The sequence below is a fragment of the Kogia breviceps genome, chromosome 17 (genome assembly GCF_026419965.1).
Source record: "Kogia breviceps isolate mKogBre1 chromosome 17, mKogBre1 haplotype 1, whole genome shotgun sequence".
NCBI lineage: Eukaryota > Metazoa > Chordata > Mammalia > Artiodactyla > Physeteridae > Kogia > Kogia breviceps.
Genome location: NC_081326.1, coordinates 63381714 through 63401320, shown reverse-complemented (window position 1 = coordinate 63401320; position 19607 = coordinate 63381714). Strand labels below are relative to the sequence as shown.

The 19607-nt window shown below is 44.4% G+C and overlaps 3 protein-coding genes across 14 annotated transcripts in view; 2 read left to right on the top strand and 1 right to left on the bottom strand.

Annotated features, from left to right (window-relative positions):
- MTSS1 (MTSS I-BAR domain containing 1) overlaps nucleotides 1-3436 on the top strand; it is a 157407-nt gene extending 153971 nt beyond the window's left edge. For 7 of the 10 annotated variants that reach the window (XM_059043419.2, XM_059043416.2, XM_067017468.1 and 4 more), the window contains one exon: nucleotides 374-3436. In XM_059043419.2, the coding sequence (XP_058899402.1) occupies nucleotides 374-1074 (701 nt within the window). In that variant the 3' untranslated portion in view covers nucleotides 1075-3436. The remainder of the gene's footprint in view (nucleotides 1-373) is intronic. The other 3 variants (XM_067017470.1, XM_067017469.1, XM_067017471.1) reach the window with 1 other exon arrangement.
- Nucleotides 3437-4056: 620 nt separating this feature from the next.
- NDUFB9 (NADH:ubiquinone oxidoreductase subunit B9) lies at nucleotides 4057-9667 on the bottom strand. The gene is made up of 4 exons (XM_059043429.2): nucleotides 9504-9667; nucleotides 7766-7958; nucleotides 7074-7187; nucleotides 4057-4280 (listed from the first exon to the last, which is right to left on the bottom strand). The coding sequence occupies exons 1-4, from the start codon at nucleotides 9602-9604 to the stop codon at nucleotides 4149-4151; spliced, it is 540 nt and encodes a 179-aa protein (XP_058899412.1). The 5' UTR covers nucleotides 9605-9667; the 3' UTR covers nucleotides 4057-4148.
- TATDN1 (TatD DNase domain containing 1) overlaps nucleotides 9406-19607 on the top strand; it is a 42146-nt gene continuing 31944 nt past the window's right edge. Inside the window, exon 1 of one of the 3 annotated variants that reach the window (XM_059043425.2) lies at nucleotides 9406-9762. In XM_059043425.2, the coding sequence (XP_058899408.1) occupies nucleotides 9741-9762 (22 nt within the window). In that variant the 5' untranslated portion in view covers nucleotides 9406-9740. The remainder of the gene's footprint in view (nucleotides 9763-19607) is intronic. The other 2 variants (XM_059043427.2, XM_059043426.2) reach the window with 2 other exon arrangements.

The following is a 19607-nucleotide window of genomic DNA, read 5'->3' as shown; positions in this document are numbered from 1 at the left end:
TTTGTCTCACGTGTCAAATTCCGGGCTGGAGGGCTTGTAGAGGTTATTTCCTCTTTCCACCCCCTTTATTCCTCCCAGAGGTACTTAGAGGAGGCCTCGCTGCGGCCTGGCGGTTTGGCATTCTTCACCGCTCGGCGGTGTTTGAGTGCGGGCCTGCTGTGTCCAGCGCTGCTCTTGGTGCACGAAACGACGATCCCTGTCAGGGAGTTCTTAGATGGTGAGGGCTGCTAAGGCCGGCCTGGAAACCCCGGGAGGCTTGGGATGAGATTGCCGGTGAAGTACCTGGCCTCTGGGGCCCTTTGTCCTCCCAACACAAAAGAATCAAAAAGCACAGCCACTGCCTCGTTGATTTCTAATCAGATCCAATGATCAGTTTCAGATTACGATTATTTCTCTGTAAGTGGTGACCAGGAGGCAGATCAGCAGGAGTTTGACAAATCTTCCACCATTCCGAGAAACAGTGACATCAGCCAGTCCTACCGACGGATGTTCCAAGCGAAGCGCCCAGCCTCAACTGCTGGCCTCCCCACCACCCTCGGACCTGCTATGGTCACCCCAGGGGTTGCAACCATCCGACGGACCCCTTCCACCAAGCCTTCTGTCCGCCGGGGGACCATAGGAGCTGGTCCCATCCCCATCAAAACACCCGTGATCCCTGTCAAGACCCCCACCGTCCCAGACCTCCCTGGGGTGTTGCCAGCCCCTCCAGATGGGCCCGAGGAGCGGGGTGAGCGCAGCCCCGAGTCGCCGTCCGTGGGTGAGGGCCCCCAGGGTGGCACCAGCATGCCCTCCTCAATGTGGAGCGGCCAAGCCTCCGTCAACCCTCCTCTTCCAGGCCCGAAGCCAAGCATCCCCGAGGAGCACAGACAAGCAATTCCAGAAAGCGAGGCCGAAGACCAGGAAAGGGATCCCGCAAGTGCCACTGCCTCCCCAGGCCAGATTCCGGAGAGTGACCCTGCAGACCTGAGCCCCAGGGATGCCCCGCAAGGAGAAGACATGCTGAACGCCATCCGCAGGGGCGTGAAACTGAAGAAGACCACGACAAACGACCGCTCAGCCCCGCGCTTCACTTAGGCTCTCTTAGGCTCACAAGAAATGCTGCCAGTGGGGAACGAACTGTCTAATTATAAGACCTAGTTTGTCTTGATCCATTCCAGTCTGTAATCAAACAAAAGATTTTGTAGGCAACTCAGAACACAGCTCTTTTGAAAGTACTCGACACCTTTAGATAAGAATTAAAAGCAACATATGTAACTGACATAACCTTGATCTTTTAATTTGTAAATACTGAGTTTTCTTTCTGCACATTTTAATCTTAAGTTTCCCTTTTGATTTTTCTGAAGGTGCCAAATTCCATTTTTTATAAGTCTTTGTAAAATTTTAAATGCATAATAAGGGGGGGAGGTCGGGCAGGGGAACCACGAAGTAGTAATTTCAGAAAAAAAGGATAACTATACTCAGCTTTTTTTTTTTTTCTTTTCTTTCCTGCAAGCTTTTGTAGATGCATCGTAGTAGTCTGGCTTAGACACAAATTCAAGTTATTGTAATGTACAAACAAAATGGGTAAGGGGTAAAAATCCTTATTCAAGTATACTACATTCGGGATGAGAAAAGCGGGAGTCAGTTGATGCGCAGTATTAGGAGTGAGGGAACCCTGGAAATGGGGGGCTGTGTTGGGACTGGGGGGAGGGTCGCGGGAGGGGCACACTGTCAACACAGCCGATCCTGTCACATTTAAGAGTAGCCTCGTAGGTCGAATTTCTAGTAGCTTCATGGTAAATGCATCCGAATAAGCCCCACTGGATTGCAGTGTTTGTCTCTGTAGGGTGTTTAAGGACTTCTTTCTCCCACGATTGCTCCCGACTGCACACAGCACCCACCTCCAGCCCCGTGCATGCTGCCACCACCGGGTAGACGTAGGACCCCCCACTTCGGTTACTTGTCTGTTAGTTATACCCACTTTCACTGAATCCAAACGCATCCAGAAGGGTAAGGCAGTTTTAAAAATGTGAAAGCATTTAAAAATGATTGATAGCAGGGAATTCTTAGATACAGCGAATGCCTTTTACTTAACCGTGCCTAGCAGGCTGGGCGCGTTAAAAAGCCCAAATATTTTGGAAAAACTGGAGCGGATTTAACAAGGGTAACCAGCTTGGAGTCTGGCAACTTGCCAATGTGTTTACCAGTCTGGGGGCTTGTTTTTCTTATCTTCTTTTAAATAATGGCAGTTAATTGGCTTCATACTAAACATCGAAGAGAGGAGGATTTATTTCTCATCACTGGGAATCTGACCACCACACTGTCCCTTTTTTTTTGTATTCTAGGTAATGGTTTTTGGAATGGATTTGTCTGTTCTAAGTGAAAGTCAAATTTGTTATAATGCCCATCCCCTAAAGCCAGCAGAGATTTGTAGATTTAAAGGGATCACGTTTGGGGAATGCAATGGTGTTTAAAAAAGAAAGCCAGCCCCTTCGGGTCAGTTCAAAGTGCTCGTTTGGGACCGAACCTCTCAAGGAATTCCTAGCCTGGTGGGTCCCACAGACCCTGCAGATCTCCGTTGGCTCCAATCTTCAATTACATAATCTTCTGCTTTAATACATAACTGCACTGGATGTGAAAGAAACGTACCTGTATAGTCAGTGTTCTCTATATTAACATTTAACACTGCTGTGATTGCTCAAAAACATTTTATGTTACGGCTTTCAAGCAAAGGCATGATTATTAGAAACTGTTTAAGCTTTTTTTCTTTGAAAAACAAGCTCCATTTACAGAATATAAGCAACAGTAGTGCCTGTGGTTTAGCCCACCAATCTTGATGACTAAAAGTAGCTGATGCATTGTGCATATGATGCTTGAGATGGTTTTTGCAAAAGCAGAAATCACTGCAAGGTAATTACGATAGATAAAAGTGGTATTTTAAACCTTTGAAATAAATGGATGTAACTGTACCTTGGTACAGCTTTTCACTTGTTTAGTTTTTAAACGTTAGTATAATCAATAAATTTAATATAAAACGTTGCCAAATTCAATGTAGAAAGAATGTGACAAAACGCCTTGGGTAGTTCTGTTTGTGTTTTTGCATATTGTAAAAGCAGTGTCACAGCTAAAAATAAAGAAATCCTTTCTAAAGGTAAATTATTGTGGTTTAGCTGCTAGTTTGTACTGAGAGTTGACCTCTCCCTGTGCAGTTTTTTTGTTCTAAACTTGTACAAATAACAATTGTGTAACGTGTCTCCCTTTTACCTTGTATCAGTTGCTTCAGCCTACATTATAAATAAAGAACCACTAGAAAAAAAAGCCCTGCATTTCAAGTCTTATTAAAATTCAGGTGGAGGTCTTAGTGAAGTGTTAGAAAACGGAGACTCAGATTGAGCTTAGTTAGAAAACTGACGACATCATTTTTGTGCACTTTAAGAACACTAGTTGCCTGAACAGTGAGTTACCAAGAACTAAAACTAGCTGGGCTTGGATGAGCTTTAAAAATGGCTTTACCCTTAAAAAAAGAAACTTCAAACATTTAGAGTTCTGCTACCCTTACCTTTGTGTCTGCAGACAATCCAAGCTACGGTAGAGGGAGCAAAGCTGGAAAACTGCCTCCAAAGTGTGTGTCACAAAAGCGTCATCCACACTGGATGCCATCAGACTCCACTCCTGAGGACCCCATAAACTCCATGCTTATTTGCTGAATGTGTGCTTCTTACAGTAGTCCTTTAATCAGAGCTAAAATTCCATTAGTGGAATCTAGAAAACAGAAAAGGTATCTTATGTCCTCAGTATTGGCATGCCTCTTCTTGGCTTCTTATGCCCTCCAGTCACTATAGCTAGTTTAAGCCTTCAACTCAAGTTTGTTCAACTAAATCTTCAGAGAAAATCTTGTATCCGGTTCTGCTGTAGTTTTCCCTCGATAGCACGGGTTATCAATATGACTTAATGGGGAAGAACAGAATACATGTGACTACGTTTCAGGTACTTTTCTTTATATGCACAACTGCTAAGAAACCGACAGTGGTCCAGTCACCTGGCATCATGTTACTCCTCAGAAGAACACGTCAGTCATACCATATGGAGTTATTTTATTAGGGCAAGTGTATTTCCTGTAACTTATTCACTTGCGAGCGTTGACTGGTGAGGCATCTTCCTCTCTTTCTCTACATGGGCTGCTCCCGGGGCCTGGTCACAACATGCCACCACAGTGGGGGCAAATCACCATCCTTTCGGGCTGGGGGCAAAGCTTCAGTTCTGGGACCACCAAGCGGAGTTTCCTCCTGCAGCTGCTTAACCTAGAAGGGGGGGGGTAAGGAAGGAACAATTAGAAAAGGAGTTGAACTGACTGTCCAATCTCTCTGCTACAGGGAAGTGTTGGCATTGTTTCTACTGTGTCACGTGACACGCCCTGATCCTCACTACTGAAAAGTGTTGTTTGTATATACCTGCATTATCTTCTTTTTTTTAAACGTAGTGTCCTTCCTTGTCTCTTGTAACATTCTTCATTTTAAAGCCTATTTTATCTGATATGAGAATTGCTACACCAGCTCACTTTTGATTTCCGTTTGCATGGGATATCTTTTTCCATACCCTAACTTTCAGTCTGTATGTGTCCCTAGGTCTGAAGTGGGTCTCTTATAGACAGCATATATATGGGTCTTGTCTTTGTATCCATTCAGCAAGCCTGTGTCTTTTGGTTGGAGCATTTAATTCATTCACGTTTAAGGTAATTATCAATATGTATGTTCCTATGACCATTTTCTTAATTGTTTTGGGTTTGTTTTTGTAGGTCCTTTTCTTCTCTTGTGTTTCCCACTTAGAGAAGTTCCTTTATCATTTTTTGTAGAGCTGGTTTGGTGGTGCTGAATTCTCTTAGCTTTTGCTTGTCTGTAAAGCTTTTGATTTCTCCCTCAAATCTGAATGAGATCCTTGCCGGGTAGAGTCATCTTGGTTGTAGGTTCTTCCCTTTCATCACTTTAAGTACATCATGCCACTCCCTTCTGGCTTGTAGAGTTTCTGCTGAGAAATCAGCTGTTAACCTTATGGGAGTTCCCTTGTATGTTATTTTTTGTTTTTCCCTTGCTGCTTTCAATAATTTTTCTTTGTCTTTAATTTTTGCCAATTTGATTACTATGTGTCTCGCTGTGTTTCTCCTTGGTTTTATCCCGTATGGGACTCTCTGCGCTTCCTGGACTTGGGTGGCTATTTCCTTTTCCATGTTAGGGAAGTTTTAGACTATAATCTCTTCAAATATTTTCTCCAGTCCTTTCTCTCTCTCTTCTCCTTCTGGGACCCCTATAATGCGAATGTTGTTGCATTTAATGATGTCCCAGAGGTCTCTTAGGCTGTCTTCATTTCTTTTCATTCTTTTTTCTTCATTCTGTTCCGCAGCAGTGAATCCCACCTTTCTGTCTTCCAGATCACTTATGCATTCTTCTGCCTCAGGTATTCTCCTGTTGATTCTTTCTAGTGTAGTTTTCATTTCAGTTATTGTATTGTTCACCTCTGTTTGTTCTTTAATTCTTCTAGGTCTTTGTTAAACATTTCTTGCATCTTCTCCATCTTTGCCTCCATTCTTTTTCCGAGGTCCTGGATCATCTTCACTATCATTATTCTGAATTCTTTTTCTGGAAGGTTGCCTATCTCCACTTCATTTAGTTGTTTTTCTGGGGTTTTATCTTGTTCCTTCATCTGGTACATAGCCCTCTGCCTTTTCATCTTGTCTGTCTTTCTGTGAATGTGGTTTTTGTTCCACAGGCTGCAGAAGTGTAGTTCTTCTTGCTTCTGCTGTCTGCCCTCTGGTGGATGAGGCTATCTAAGAGGCTTGATGGGAGGGACTCTATACCTGCATTAACTTTATGCCCACATTTTAACTCGGACACAAAAGCTGTTCTCCTTAAATGTTTTCCCATTCTTAAAACAGCAATGCTGAGAACAAACCCTCATATCCCACCTCTTACTCATTAAGCAAAACCCTGACAATTACCATTCCAATTCCCCCTTGTTATGGTCCCCCCTCCTCTTTCCCTCCAAAAATGTTCATTTTTGTGTCTCAGCTAAGAGGTCTCCAAAAGGACTATTAAGAAACTTCAATTTGAATACATTAGGGATGTTAATTTAAAAGCCCCCCAAATAGCAATGAGGACAAGAAATAACAAGTCACAGGTACAAGTGTGCTCAGTTCTGCCCCCATTGCCCAGCTACCCCTTTTCCAGCGATCTCCGAGACCATCACTGTCCTAATAGAGGAGGAGACCTAAGATACCCACTTTCCAGATCCATGATTTTTTTTTTTTTTTCGGTACACGGGCCTCTCACTGTCGTGGCCTCTCCCGTTGTGGAGCGCAGGCTCCGGACGCGCAGGCTGAGCGGCCATGGCTCACGGGCCCAGCCGCTCCACAGCATGTGGGATCTTCCTGGACCCGGGCACAAACCCGCGTCCCCTACATCGGCAGGCAGACTCCCAACCACTGCGCCACCAGGGAAGCCCGGAGATCCATGATTTTTTTGAAGCTTCTTCCAAAAAAACCCAACTCTGGATTATGGCTAATCTGAGCCTCAAGCACGTGTGCTGTTTAATAATGTCAAAGAGATGGAATTGGTAAAGGAGGTATGTTTTGGGGAGAAGTGGTTATCACAGTGACCAACTGCAATAACCCCAAACTGGTCTCTCCAATTCTCCACTTGCCCTCTCCAATATATTTTTCACACTACAGCAAGATTGACTTTTTAAAATTATAAATCAGACATCATGAGTGGAAAAATACCCAAGGTGCTGGTGGAGAAGGTTAAGGGACTGTAGGGTAGAGCAAGGTCAGGCAGAGGACTATGGAGGGGAAGGAGGGAAGAAGCAAAATTAGAGAACAGAAAAGCCAAAAGACCAGGGATCACATTTTAACCTATTTCTAACATGGCTGTAAATGTTACATTTAACACACTTGAAAGAGAAAGTATATCTGAGAGGCAAGGGGCCAGAGTAACTGTCGGAGCTGGAATCTGGACCTCTGCACATGGGGAACCAAACCTCAGCTCCTTCCAGGTGTTGACCATGTGGGCCGAACTACATGGTAAAACACAGGCAAGACTCACCTCTCGCTCCCAGCTTTCTCTCCGCAGTTTCTTCCACTGCTCTCTCTTGGCAAAGTAATCAGGATACATTGCCTTCTCGGAAGGATGCCAGTCATCTAAGCACCACTCGGGAACCTGTCAGGAGAGGAAATCACAGCGTCATTCCACAGGACACATTTACATGTCAAGGGTAGGGCCTGCTCAAGAGACAGAAGACAAAAATCAAGGTGCATTTTTATAACCATTCCAAGTACCAGACTGTTTCTGACATTAAGCAATAAACAGCAGAGCACCGAGACAAAGGAGAATGCCTTAGAGTGAAACAGCCTAGGGATGAAAAACAGCAAGGTCAGTCCAAAGAGAACTGGCATCATTCGTCCCCTACCTGAGTTCTCTAAAGATCCAACCTGGCTGTATGTTATTTGGAAATATCACTTAGAATACTAAGCACCAATTGAAACTGGTTAACTTTAAGGTCCAAAAGTGAGTTATTTACCAATTCCTTTAGCACTCTGCTTTGCCGGAAAGTTTACTGCAAGACCTCGGCACTGAATTTGGAAAGAAAAGTCGTGATGGCATCTGGGAGAGAGAAAACTGACACTGAAAACAAAAAGTGTAACTGTCAGGAAAGAAAGGTCCTAGCTGCCCCTAAAAGGGCAAGTGGTTTCCAAGGCTGAGGTTTGGGATTTGAGACACCTGTGGTCCTCACCTACCTTGTAACACTCGTATCTCTCATAGGAGGTACCTCCAGGAGACTCAGGGAAGATGTATGGCTGAGGATGCTGACAGTGCCAGAACTCTTCCTCTGCCTCCCTCAGCAGCTGGGTGGCCTTCACCATGTCCTTTTCATTTTTGTGTTCATCAAACCGAGCTCTCATCAAACAAGCAAAGTACCGGTATTTGTCCCTTAAACCAAAATGATTTTGGAGATTAGAAATGTCATCTACTCAATCAGGCAGTATTACTGTCTGACAGGAGGTGATACTTCCACTAACACCTTTCAGGTGAGCAGCGTGACTTCCCAGCCCCTCCCAGGACCCTGTCAAGGGAGCAGCCGCATCATTACGACGGCTTCCCTGGCAGCCCCCCAAACACCAGCAACAAAAAGCTACTGTATTACTGATAAATATAACCTAACCCCTTTCCCCTGTCTCCTCTATCGCCTCTGTAGGATCATTCAACATTCATTCAATGACAACTTACTGCATTTCCTCCTACCTTGTGCTAGGCACTGTGCTAAATTCTGGAGACACAAAGATGTAGAAGGCACGTATTACTGATACGTGGTGCAAAGTGTTGCTCAAATCAGACAGACCTGGGTTTGAATTCTGACTCTGACAATAGCTGCCTGACCTTAGGCAAGTTTTGGTCAGGTTCTAGAAGAAACCATGGGCAGAGGTCATTTATGGGGCTTTAAAATTTTTTTTAACTTTAAAAAATTTTTTATTGTAGTTGATTTACAATGTTGTGTTAGTTTCTGGTGTACAGCAAAGTGATTCCATTATACATACATATATATACTTTTCCATATTCTTTTCCATTATAGTTTATCACAAGATATTAAATATAGTTCCCTGTGCTATACAGTAGGACCCTTTTGTTTAGTTTATATACAGTAGTCTGTATCTGCTAATCCCAAACTCCTAATTTATCCCTCCCCCCAATTTCCCCTTTGGTAACCATACATTTTTCTTTGTCTGTGAGTCTGTTTCTGTTTTGTAATTAAGTTCATTTGTACCTTCTTTTAGATTCCACATATAAGTGATATTTATCTTTCCGTTTGACTTACTTCACTTAATATATAATCTCTAAGTCCATCCATGTTGCTGCAAATGACATTATTTCATTCTTTTTTATGGCCCAGTAGTAATGGGGCTTTGATAATCCAGGTCACAGATGACAAGGGCTTGAAGCAGGCAACAGTGATGGATGGTGACAAGAGAAAAACATTTAGACTACAAAGTTACAAAAGTAGGCTATGGAGTCAGATAGCTTAAGACTGTTTCCTAGCTATGTAACCTAGGGTAAATTATTTAAAGTCTTTAGGCCATGGGTTCCTCCTCCATAAGAGTTAATAACAGTACCTATATCTTAAGGTTGTCCTAAAGATTGGATAAGCTAAACCATATCAGCATGCTGGAAGCATAACCATTTCCATTTTTGGCACTTCCTTTCTCTTAATCGTCATGCAACCCTCTGCGCTGGGTCCCGCGTCCGTTTTCCTAATTAGAAAACTGAGGCCCGGGCCAGATAAACAAGTCTTCAAAGTGTCCCAGATGTCGGCGACGAAACCTGCATTCGAACCCGGGTCTAGGGGGGAGCTCCGCGGGGCGAGGGGCCGCCTTCCAACCCCGTCCCAGAAGTCCTTGAGCCGCTCGGTCCCCAGAGCCTCTCAGCCTCTGTGGCGGCCCCCGCGGTCACCTCCCCGCGCCCTGGGTCCCCCTCGCCCACCTGTGGATGCACCACGACTCCAGGTGGCGCAGCGCCCGCTTATAAAGCCGCAGCACCTTCTGCTGGTGGGTCAGGTAGGCAGCCGGCGCCGAGAACGCCATGACTGCCTGCTGACCTTCAGCGGCCGCGGGGGCTACTGGGAAACCGGACGTCGGCGGCGACGGGGCGGGGCTGACGGGGGGCGGGCCGACGGCCGGCCGCTTCCGCTTCCGTCAGGGAGGAGCCAGGGCCGCAGTCATGAGTCGCTTCAAATTCGTAGGTAAGACTTTTCCCGTGTTTGGGGCCTTTCTTTCGGTTCTTGGGCCTCGCGCACCGCGGCCACAGGGCGCAGGACGTGAGTTCTCCGGCTTTTTGAGGGTTGAAAGTGCACTCCGTGGAGGGGAGTGCGGGGAGGCCTCTAGGTGTCGATAATGTTTTGGATCTCAGTATGGGTGCTGGCTTCACAGGTGTGCTTCTTTGTGAAAATTCACGAGCTGCGCAGTTACGATTTATGCTCTTTCCAACATATGTGTTGTGTTCAATTTAAAAAAAGGAAGCAAAACTACTAAAAAGCAAACGAAAGGCATGTCACTATATTCTCCGTCCCACGTGCACCTCCTCGCGGTTTCCCGTTTCCTTGGCGGAGATGAGGATGGCTTGAGGGACTCGTTGACTCACTAATTCATATCACAGTTACTGGGCCCCTCTGGTGGGCCAGGCACTGGCCTAGGAACACAGACATGGCCCCTGCTCTGCTGGCATCACCATCTGGTGGGGGAACTGGAGGACATACACAGTGGGAAGAGAAACAAGTTTTATACTTGGCAAGTACACTAATCCATTCAGCATCGGTAGAACAAGAGATGGAGAATTCGACAGGACCTAAAGGAGTAAGCATATTTAGTACCAGACTTAGGAAAGCCTGGGGGAGGTTGTAAGAGCCAGGATTGGAAGGGTGACTTGGAACTCGAATGTGTTGCTTAGTTTAATTTTCTGTGTATAGAAAAGAGCTTCACTGAAGGCTTTTGACAAGGAGCATTCATTAAGTAAATCATTGAATGCCAGTTACATATTGGGAGCCTTGAGCTATGGGATACAGCAGTGGGTAAAGCTGGGCATGATCCTTGTCTTTGTGAAGTTTCCAGCTACCTGAAGGTGGAAAACGACAGTGATCACGTCTCTGCTTTAGTAAGGTAATCCTGACGGCTGTTGTGTAGGTTTGGTGGGTCATAGGGAGAGACAGGGAAGCATTTCAGAGCTTGAACAAAGGCACTGGAAAAGGGAGAGAGAAATGGAAGAGAGGTGCATATGCAGCATTTAGCAGCTGAGTGTTTATAGCAGGTAAGGAAGAGTGAACAGTCAGAGATGACTCGGTGTTGGGATAAATACCTAAACATGAAATGGAAGCATGGGTAGTTTGGCAGTGGGTGGGAGATGTAACGAGATCCATTTGGGTTGGGTTAAATTTGAGATTCTTACAGGACTTCCAGGTGGAGACATTTACTGGGGCAATTGGAAATGTCTGGCACTCAGGAGAGAGCTTAGGATTATAAACTTAGATCTAAGAGTTTCTTTAGACAATATTTTTTACAGAGACATTGTGGTAAGTATGTGGAATTATAAAAAGAATCTAGTGGTGCAGTTAGTTTTCAGACTGGAGAGGTATGTACAGTCAAAGCAAATGCAGAGGAGAATGTTTAAGTGGCACATTGTTAAAGTGCCACAAAAGAGGTTTTTAAAAATGCTGTGGGAGAGCCTGGGGTAGGGTTGGGGGATGGGAAGGTCATCAGAGGTTTAGACACTTTCCAGGAGTGGTGTCTCTCAGCCTGTTTATTGTAATCTGTGATATAATTGATGGGGGAGATGGGGAAAGAGCCATGAAACACCCCACAAAGAAAAGACAATTATTTTTTTCTTTTAAAGGTTTGTGTTTTTATTGTAATAAAAAAACTAAATCCCTGCTTAAATCCATCCTCTATGTAGCCTCCAGAGTGGTCTTTATAAAAACCAAGTCAGCTACATTTTTCTTGTGCTTCAGACCTTTCAGTCACTGTCCTCAGGACAGTTGAAGTGCCTTAACATAGCAAACAGAGCCTTTCTGTGGTCTGGTCCTGCCCACTTTTTCGGCCTCATCTTTTTATGCTCTATAAACACTTGGAGGTGCTGTTTCTTGCCTATGATAAGGTTTTAGAGTGGCAGCTTGGGGTCGTAATGTCCCCTCTGCCTCTAGTATCCTCTTGCCTGTTTTGATTTTTACCTGTTCTGTAAGACTACATAACTCTACCCTTTACTTTACCCCGTTATTTTATAATTAAAATATGTATCTGCCTTTCCCACTAGACCACACTCTTTTAAGGCAGATACTTGGTGGTATTTATCTTTGTTTCCCAGGGGCTTAGTACAGTGACTGTTCAATGGAAGTATGAATGAGTGGGTAAAACAAGATGTGTTATTTTAGTACTAAGTTCGTAAGAAAATTTATAAAGGAATCTCAACCAGATAAGCTAGAAAAGACTTCTTAAGGTGGGTTCAGTTGGAACAATTTTTTTTTTTTTTGTATGCTCGCCTTCATTTCCACTCTCTTGAGGTAACCGGTGTCTAAAGTTTATATCCTTCCCATATTTTTAAATTTATACAGAATCATAAAAATGTGCAAACATATCTGATGTGTTTGTCTTTTTTACAACAAAAATGGAATCATACTATACATTCTTTGTTTTGTAACTTACTGATAGTTAATATTTATTCCACGCCATTTAAAAAGTTCTGCCTATGAATCACTACATAAATCTCTGCCCAGAATAGTCAAGAGCAGTACTTTGGAAAACAACATATTAGGCCCATGGACAATTGGTCCATGAACAAGCTTTACATGGAACAGTTGCATGAAGAATTAAACCAGTGAAGGAAGTTCCCTGGTGGTCTAGGGGTTGGGATTTGGCGATTTTATTGCCATTGCTCGGGTTCAGTCCCTGGTCGGGCAGCTGAAATCCCACAAGATGCCTGGCACGGCCAAAATTTTTAAAATTTAATAATAGTAATAGAAAAACCAGTGTTATAAGAGCAGCCTTAGATTTTGATTTAGGACAGCTGACTCTCACCAGGTTGTAATCCTAAATTTCCCCCTTCTCAAATGGCATAACCAATGGCTGTACAACCAGGGTTTCTAATGTGGGGAAGGAGGGCCGGAAGCAGATGTATTTGTGTGTTATGGGAAACACTGCTCCCTCCTAGAGGACACTTCAACATTGTGTCCTCGGTTATACTTGAGACTAATTTCTGTGACATTGAGTATCACACCACAGATGACTGCACCCTCAGTCTGAATAGTAATAAGAATCTATGCTCAATCATTGCAAAGTGGTAGAACTTGGGATGGAGTGGAAGCTCCCTTTTCAGTGCTGGCTGGTTCATGCTCTGAAACTCACCCACCAAAGGTCACTTAAGGACATAGAGTGGAGTATACCCCAGGGGTGATGGGGTGGCAGCAGTGATGTGTAAATCTTGATGCATTTACAAAATTTCTGTGGATGTCTTGTGTTTAACTTTGAAATAACATAGTGCCCTTTTAGAATTAAAAGATATTTTATCCCCTAAATCTTCCAAAGTAAAATTGATACTCTAGGGAATCTCAGGGTGTTACATACTCTTTGGAATACCCCTCGTTTGAGAAGCATAGGTTTAAGGTGATTCCTATCTCCCTCCCACCAAATGAGCCAGTGAGCAGCTGGCAGTAATTAGTAGCAACTACCCCTTGGGGCCAACCAGCTGGGGGCTATTAGGTATCTAAGATTTACCTATAGTTGTGTTATTTTAACGGGATTCTGATCCTGCCCTATGTCCCTAGAAGCAGGCTGATTGGGGCTGCTGGCCATCTCTTACGAATCCCATCTCGCTAGGGACTGGAACTTATTTTCTTTTTCTTTTTTTTTTTTGTGGTACGCGGGCCTCTCACTGTTGTGGCCTCTCCCTCTGTGGAGCACAGGCTCCGGAAGCGCAGGCTCAGCGGCCATGGTTCACGGGCCCAGCCGCTCCGCGGCATGTGGGATCTTCCCGGACTGGGGCACGAACCCGTGTCCCCTGCTTCGGTTGGCGGATTCTCAACCACTGCGCCACCAGGGAAGCCCTGGACCTTATTTTCTATTTCCTGTCTTGGATTCCCTTGAGCAACCTGGTCATTCATTCATTCATTCTACAAATATTTACTGAATCTCTGCTGTGTGCCACCTGATGTGCAAAATGTAGGACTCAGTGGTGGGTAGAAACTAGGTTACAGTCTTGTGGTGGAGACAGCCTCTTAAGTGCACTAATGACTTTACTGCAGTGACAGAGAAGAGGGCACTGAAGAGAAGGAATATGGTTCTCTGGGCATTTGATGAGGAACAGACCTTAGACTGGGAGGTCAGAAAAGACTTCTTGAGGAAGTGTCACTTGGACTGAGCTCTGAAAGATTAAGAGTTAAGTAGACAAAGAAAGGTAGGGGGAAGGTTCCAAATACAACAGCCTGTGCAAACATTCTGTAGCAGGAGGGTGCATAGCACTTTTGAGAAACTGAAAGAAGACCAGTGGGTCTGGAGCAGAGAGAAATGGGGAAGGGGTTGAGGGAGGAGGGAGAATTGTACAGAATCAGCTAGAGGTTTGCAGAGCTAAGATCCTACCATGTTAAGGATGTATCAGGAGTGACAGGTAAGAGTACCATGATCTGATTTATGAATGAAAAGAAACCTTCAGTCAGGCAGAGAACAGAATGAAAGGGGGTCAGAGTAGCATCCAAGCTGGAGTTGGTTGCAAGTGTAACGGTGGTAGTGGAGATGGAAAAGAGTGCACAGATTGAGAGGTTAGGAGATAAAATCCGCCTACTTGGTACATACAGATTGAGAGAGAAGGTGATGTCATAGGTTGTCTTAGTCTGTTTTGAGCTGTTGTAACAAAATAGCACAGACTGGGTGGCTTATAAACAACAGAAGTTTATTTCTCACAGTTCTGGAGGCTGGGAAATCTAAGATCAGAGTGCCAGCATGATTACGTTCTGGTGAGGACCCTCTTCCTGGTTCGTGGCTGCTGCCCTCTTACTGTGTCCTCACGTGGAAGAAGGGGCAAAGGATCTCTCTGGAGCCTCTTTTACAAGGTGGTCTTGTCCAAAACAATATCGAATCTGGAGCCATGCATTTGAGTGTCCTTCAGATTTTTAATCTAGCACAGAAATTGGCCAGCTTTCCCTTAAAAGGGTCATATGGTATATATTTTTTATTTTGCAGGCCATATATCTCTGTTGCAACTACTCAGCTCTGACCTGTCACTCAAAAACAGCCAGAGATAGATACTATATAAACAAATGGGTGTGGCCGTGTTCTAATAAAACTTTGTGAACACTGTGAAACCTTAGTTTCTTATAATTTTTACATGTCATAAGAGCTATTCTTCTTTTGACTTTTTTTTTCCAACTTTTAAAAAAACGATTCTTACCTTAGAGGCAAACAAAAATAGGCAATGGCGCGCAGGCCGTAACTTGCCAACCCCTTGATCTACTGCATTTCTTCATGGCACTGCCTTGCAGAAGCAACTTGGTCTGCCATGTAGTGGTGGTTAGCTTGCTCTCTAATTGCTTTTATTTCCTGTAAACTTGAAGTTATATCTAAAGGCTAAAATAATCGTAAATTCTCTACTTGCTGTCCCTTTGTACCCCTAGATCATGGCGACAGTGGTATGACATGATTCACTGAGACCAGTGAGGCATCGGTTTGGAGGTGTATTTTTCTTTTGGTTAAAAACAGTTTTCCACTCTTATATTGTTTTGAAAAATAAACTCATTAATACTGGCAACAGTTTTTAGCAGTAATGCAGTAATGCTTTTAAAGCCAGCTGATTAAGGAGAAAATTAATGGAAAAGAAGCATTACTTATCCTTATAAGATGGCATGCTACTAAATGTATGAATCCCTCAGTATTCCCCCCCAATCAGAGTTAGTGATTTTCTGCTTTGCCTTTTTTCTTCCTGTCGTGCTCTCTCACCCTTACCTCTTACGTACTTAGTTTTTCAAGCTAGAAGTCGGTTTGTACAGGATTTAATTTTTTTAAGTTTACTGACAATAGGCATACATCTGATAGGAATTTTTTAATTTAAAAGATACTGTCCCTTATATATCAGAACATTTCGAACAAGTTAAATAGGATTTTGAGTGGTTTATTTTCGTGGTTGCATCCTGAATCATAAGCAAACTGACTGACATTTGGCTGTTTAATAATGAGGTCTTGAGTGGGGGTGTTAACCACTTAAGGTAGTGTGACAGGATAGCCACTCTTGACTAAAATTCCATTTGTTGTTCGCATGTTACAGAATTTATACTGTGCCCGGTAATGATAATAACAATAATTACATTTTATAAGGCTTTTAATTTGCAAGATACTTTAACATTCATTTTCCAATTTGAGCCACATTTCACTCCTGGAAGGAGAAATTTTATGCCCACCCTACTAGTGAGAAAACTGAGGCTCAGAGGCCTCCTCATTTGCCCAGAATCATTCAGCTGATGAGTCATAATTCCAAGAATTCTGACTCCAAAGCTGCGGCACGCGGGCCTCTCACTGCTGCGGCCTCTCCCGCTGCGGAGCACAGGCTCCGGACGCGCAGGCTCAGCGGCCACGGCTCACGGGCCCAGCCGCTCCGCGGCACGTGGGATCTTCCCGGACCGGGGCACGAACCCGCGTCCCCTGCATCAGCAGGTGGACTCTCAACCACTGCGCCACCAGGGAGGCCCAGATTGAATGTTTTTTGATGATCAATTTGAACTTTTCTTTGACTCCTCTATGTTGACTTGTTAATTATCTTAATCACTCTGTTGGTGTTCTCTGGGGAGTCGGTGGGTGGGGAGTGAGAGGCCCAGAGGCCACGGCAGGATAGGAGAGAGGAGACAGAGTGAATCACAGTGTCCAGAAAAAGAAGCTACTTGCCTCCGTAGGGGAGGAAAAACTTCCTCCTACCCTCTTAGGTTCTGTGGCTGGGCCTAAGAATAAAACTGACATAAGGCAGATTAACAGGAGAAAAGCATACTTTTTTTTTTTCATGCACATGGGAGTTTTCAAAAGGAAAATGAAAACCCAAAGCAGCTTTTAGACCAGAAGGCTTACCAAAAGGCCAAGTGGGGATGTGATAAGACAAAGGGACTTAAATTATGTAAATTGTGGGACAGTGACTAGGAAAAAATGGGGAAACTAATGGAAGATAGGAGTTACTTTGAGTTCGGCTGTACAGATCCATTTCGACTTGACTCCCAGTCTCTGGTGATGAGAATGTTCTTCTCTTCCTGGTACAGGGAGAGTACCTTTCTCATGGGAAATTTTATGACCTATTTTGGGTAGAAAAGGAGAGATTAGGGATCCTTTCCTGCATTTGCTGTTTCTTAAGTGCCTTCAGCTCAAAATAACCAATATGGCAAAGCGGCATATTTTGGGGTGACATCCTGAGCCCCTTCACCAAGCTTGACTAAGGTGAAGCAGCCTATTCATCAGAGGATAGAAAGCAGCTTGAGTAACTGGCTGGGGAATACACTTCAGGCAAACCACATGTCAGAAAGGAAAGGGCCAAGAGCTATTTAAGTCACAAGAGATTCTTACGTAAAAAGGAAGAAATTGGTGGCTGAGCCAGTGCAGGATATCGTAAAGCCCAAGGCTCACCTGGGTCCAAAGCTGAATATAGATCTTTGATGTACACTATGACTCGGGGCCCCAAAGACTGACCCGTGTCAGGAAGAGGTAGGTTCTAAGAAGAAGTGGCATCACCTGGAGTTGGCCTCAGGCGGAGCATGGAAGAAGGATTTAGCATCCAGTCCTGTTAGGGTTGAGACAGGGACACAGGAAGGCTTCATAAATTGAGCCTCCAGTTAATCTTCAATTTGCTTTTAAAATTAGTATCATAAAGTTCACTAAATTTGCTTGCCGCTGTTTCATTTGTCTTTCACTTCGTTTTCTAGCAAAAGATTGCTTTAGAAAAATTCTGATCTCTTTGCTGCACAAAGGGGTAACGGACTAGAAGAGACACAGGCCGTTTCTATGCTCCTGAATGCTCACCCGTGGTGGGTGGGTGTAGACTGACCGTGGGAAGGGTCACTGCAGCAGAAGGACCCCTGCTCTGTTCCCTGGCTTCTTTCTCAGGCTGCCCCTCTCCTTACTTGGAAAGGAAGTAGATGCTGATTTCTTGTGATTGGGGCCATTCCACTGAACCCCCCCACCTTGTATTTATAGTATTCATTAACATTGGTGTGTTAATAGCCCCCCTAAAGGGTATCGACTGTGCACTCATCTCGTGCCCTCTATTGACGTATATGCTGTTGCCCAAATATCGTTGAAGTTTTGTGCATTGTGCCGTTCACTTGCTGTTACAAATGACTAGAATACTCTCCCCACCGTCTCTTGGATTATCCAAATTTCCATTCCTCTCTCAAGGTCCGGCTTAATGTTGAAGCAGCACAGCTTGTTGAGGGCTAGCTTGGTAGGAATCAGAGTGAGAATATACCAAGAAGCAGCTGAAACTCAGCAGAAATAATTTGGGGGTCTGTGGGTAGGCAACTGTCCTACCCAGCCATGAACCTGGAGGTTCTCCTAGTGCTAAAAGCTAAAGGGTGTATATTTTAAATAGGGAAGGTGTTTTTGTTGCCCGTGGCCATCACAAGCTGACTTCACATCTCTTTATTCCCCTCGTCACCTTATCCTTATACTCTGCAGCAGGATTTATCAAGAACGGCACTTGGTGTGGGGGTCAGATTATTCTTTGTTGTGAGAGGCTATCCTGTGCATTGTAGGATATTTAGCAGCACCCATGGCCTCAAGCCTAGATGGCAGTAGCACTCCCCTCTGTGTGACAACTAGAAATGAATACAGACATTGCTGAATGTTGGGGTGGGGGAAAGCGGGGAGGGGAGGGGTTAGAAGAAGAGGGGCACTGCAGAATCGCTCTGCATTGTGAACCTCAGCTCCACAGGCACAGTGAGTCTCTTCCAGTTCTCCAGATGCAGTCAGTGTGTACCTACACACACCTCTATGTAGAATGCCCTTTCTGTTTGTCAGCTTCTAAGCTTTAGCTTTCAAGATCTAGCTCTTCTGTGAACCTTTTTCATCATTCTTGCCAAAACTTAGTGCTACTTCTTTGTGCTCCAAAGCACAAAGCTGTAAACTAATTATTTACAGGCTTAAAAGTGTATAGAGAGGGCTTCCCTAGTGGCACAGTGGTTAAGAATCTGCCTGCCAATGCATGAGACACGGGTTCAAGCCCTGGTCCGGGAATATCCCACATGCCACGGAGCAGTTAAGCCCGTGTGCCACAACTACTGAGCCTGCTCTCTAGAGCCCGCGAGCCACAACTACTGAAGCCCATGAGCCATAACTGCTGAAGCCTGCATGCCCTACAGCCCATGCTCCACAACAAGAGAAGCCACCACAGTGAGAAGCCTGTGCACCGCAACTAGAGAGAGCCCACACGCAGCCACACAGCCAAAAATAAATAAGTAAATTTTTAAAAAAAGTGTATAGAGATCCTACTATATACCAACTATTGTGCTAGGTTCTAGGGATACAGCATTGAAGAAGATAAACATTTCTTGCCTCATGTTGCTTACAGTCTAGCCTCTTATATATCACAAATTATACTTGTAGTTCCCATATAGACTGTGAATTCCTGGAAGGCAGGGACCAAGTGTCGGGTCTTGTTCATTACCCCCTAACTCCTTACGTAGTATTTGACATAGTGTTGGTCTTCATAAGTATTTGGTGAATAAAGGAAATAAATAATGTATTGCCCTCTTTTCATCTCCACTCGCATTACCCTAACTCAGGTTCTCTTCATTGCAGATATGAGCTCTTGCCTGTTTCCAAGTAAACTATCCTGACTCCGTTTGCCCCCTTTAGATCCCACCTTCCACAAGGACACCAGAATGAGATGTCCAGAATACAAATCTTAGAAGCCATCAGTGCTTCTTGTTGCATCTGGTATTTTAAAGACAAGTGTCTGTAACATAGCTGAGTCTGCCCTTTTCTGCTCACTCCCTTCCCTACACTTCTCTCTACCAGTCAGAACAGGCTGTAGCTCTCCATGATCACCGTGCTATTTCAGACCCCAGAAGCTTTGCTTCTG

Coding starts and splice junctions, on each gene's coding strand:
- NDUFB9 (XM_059043429.2), bottom strand. CDS start 9,604: ATGGCGTTCTCGGCGCCGGCTGCCTACCTGACCCACCAGCAGAAGGTG. Junction 7,188..7,765: donor AGAGATACGAGTGTTACAAG/GTAGGTGAGGAC, acceptor CTCTCCTGACAG/GTTCCCGAGTGGTGCTTAGA. Junction 4,281..7,073: donor GAGAAAGCTGGGAGCGAGAG/GTGAGTCTTGCC, acceptor CCCCCCTTCTAG/GTTAAGCAGCTGCAGGAGGA.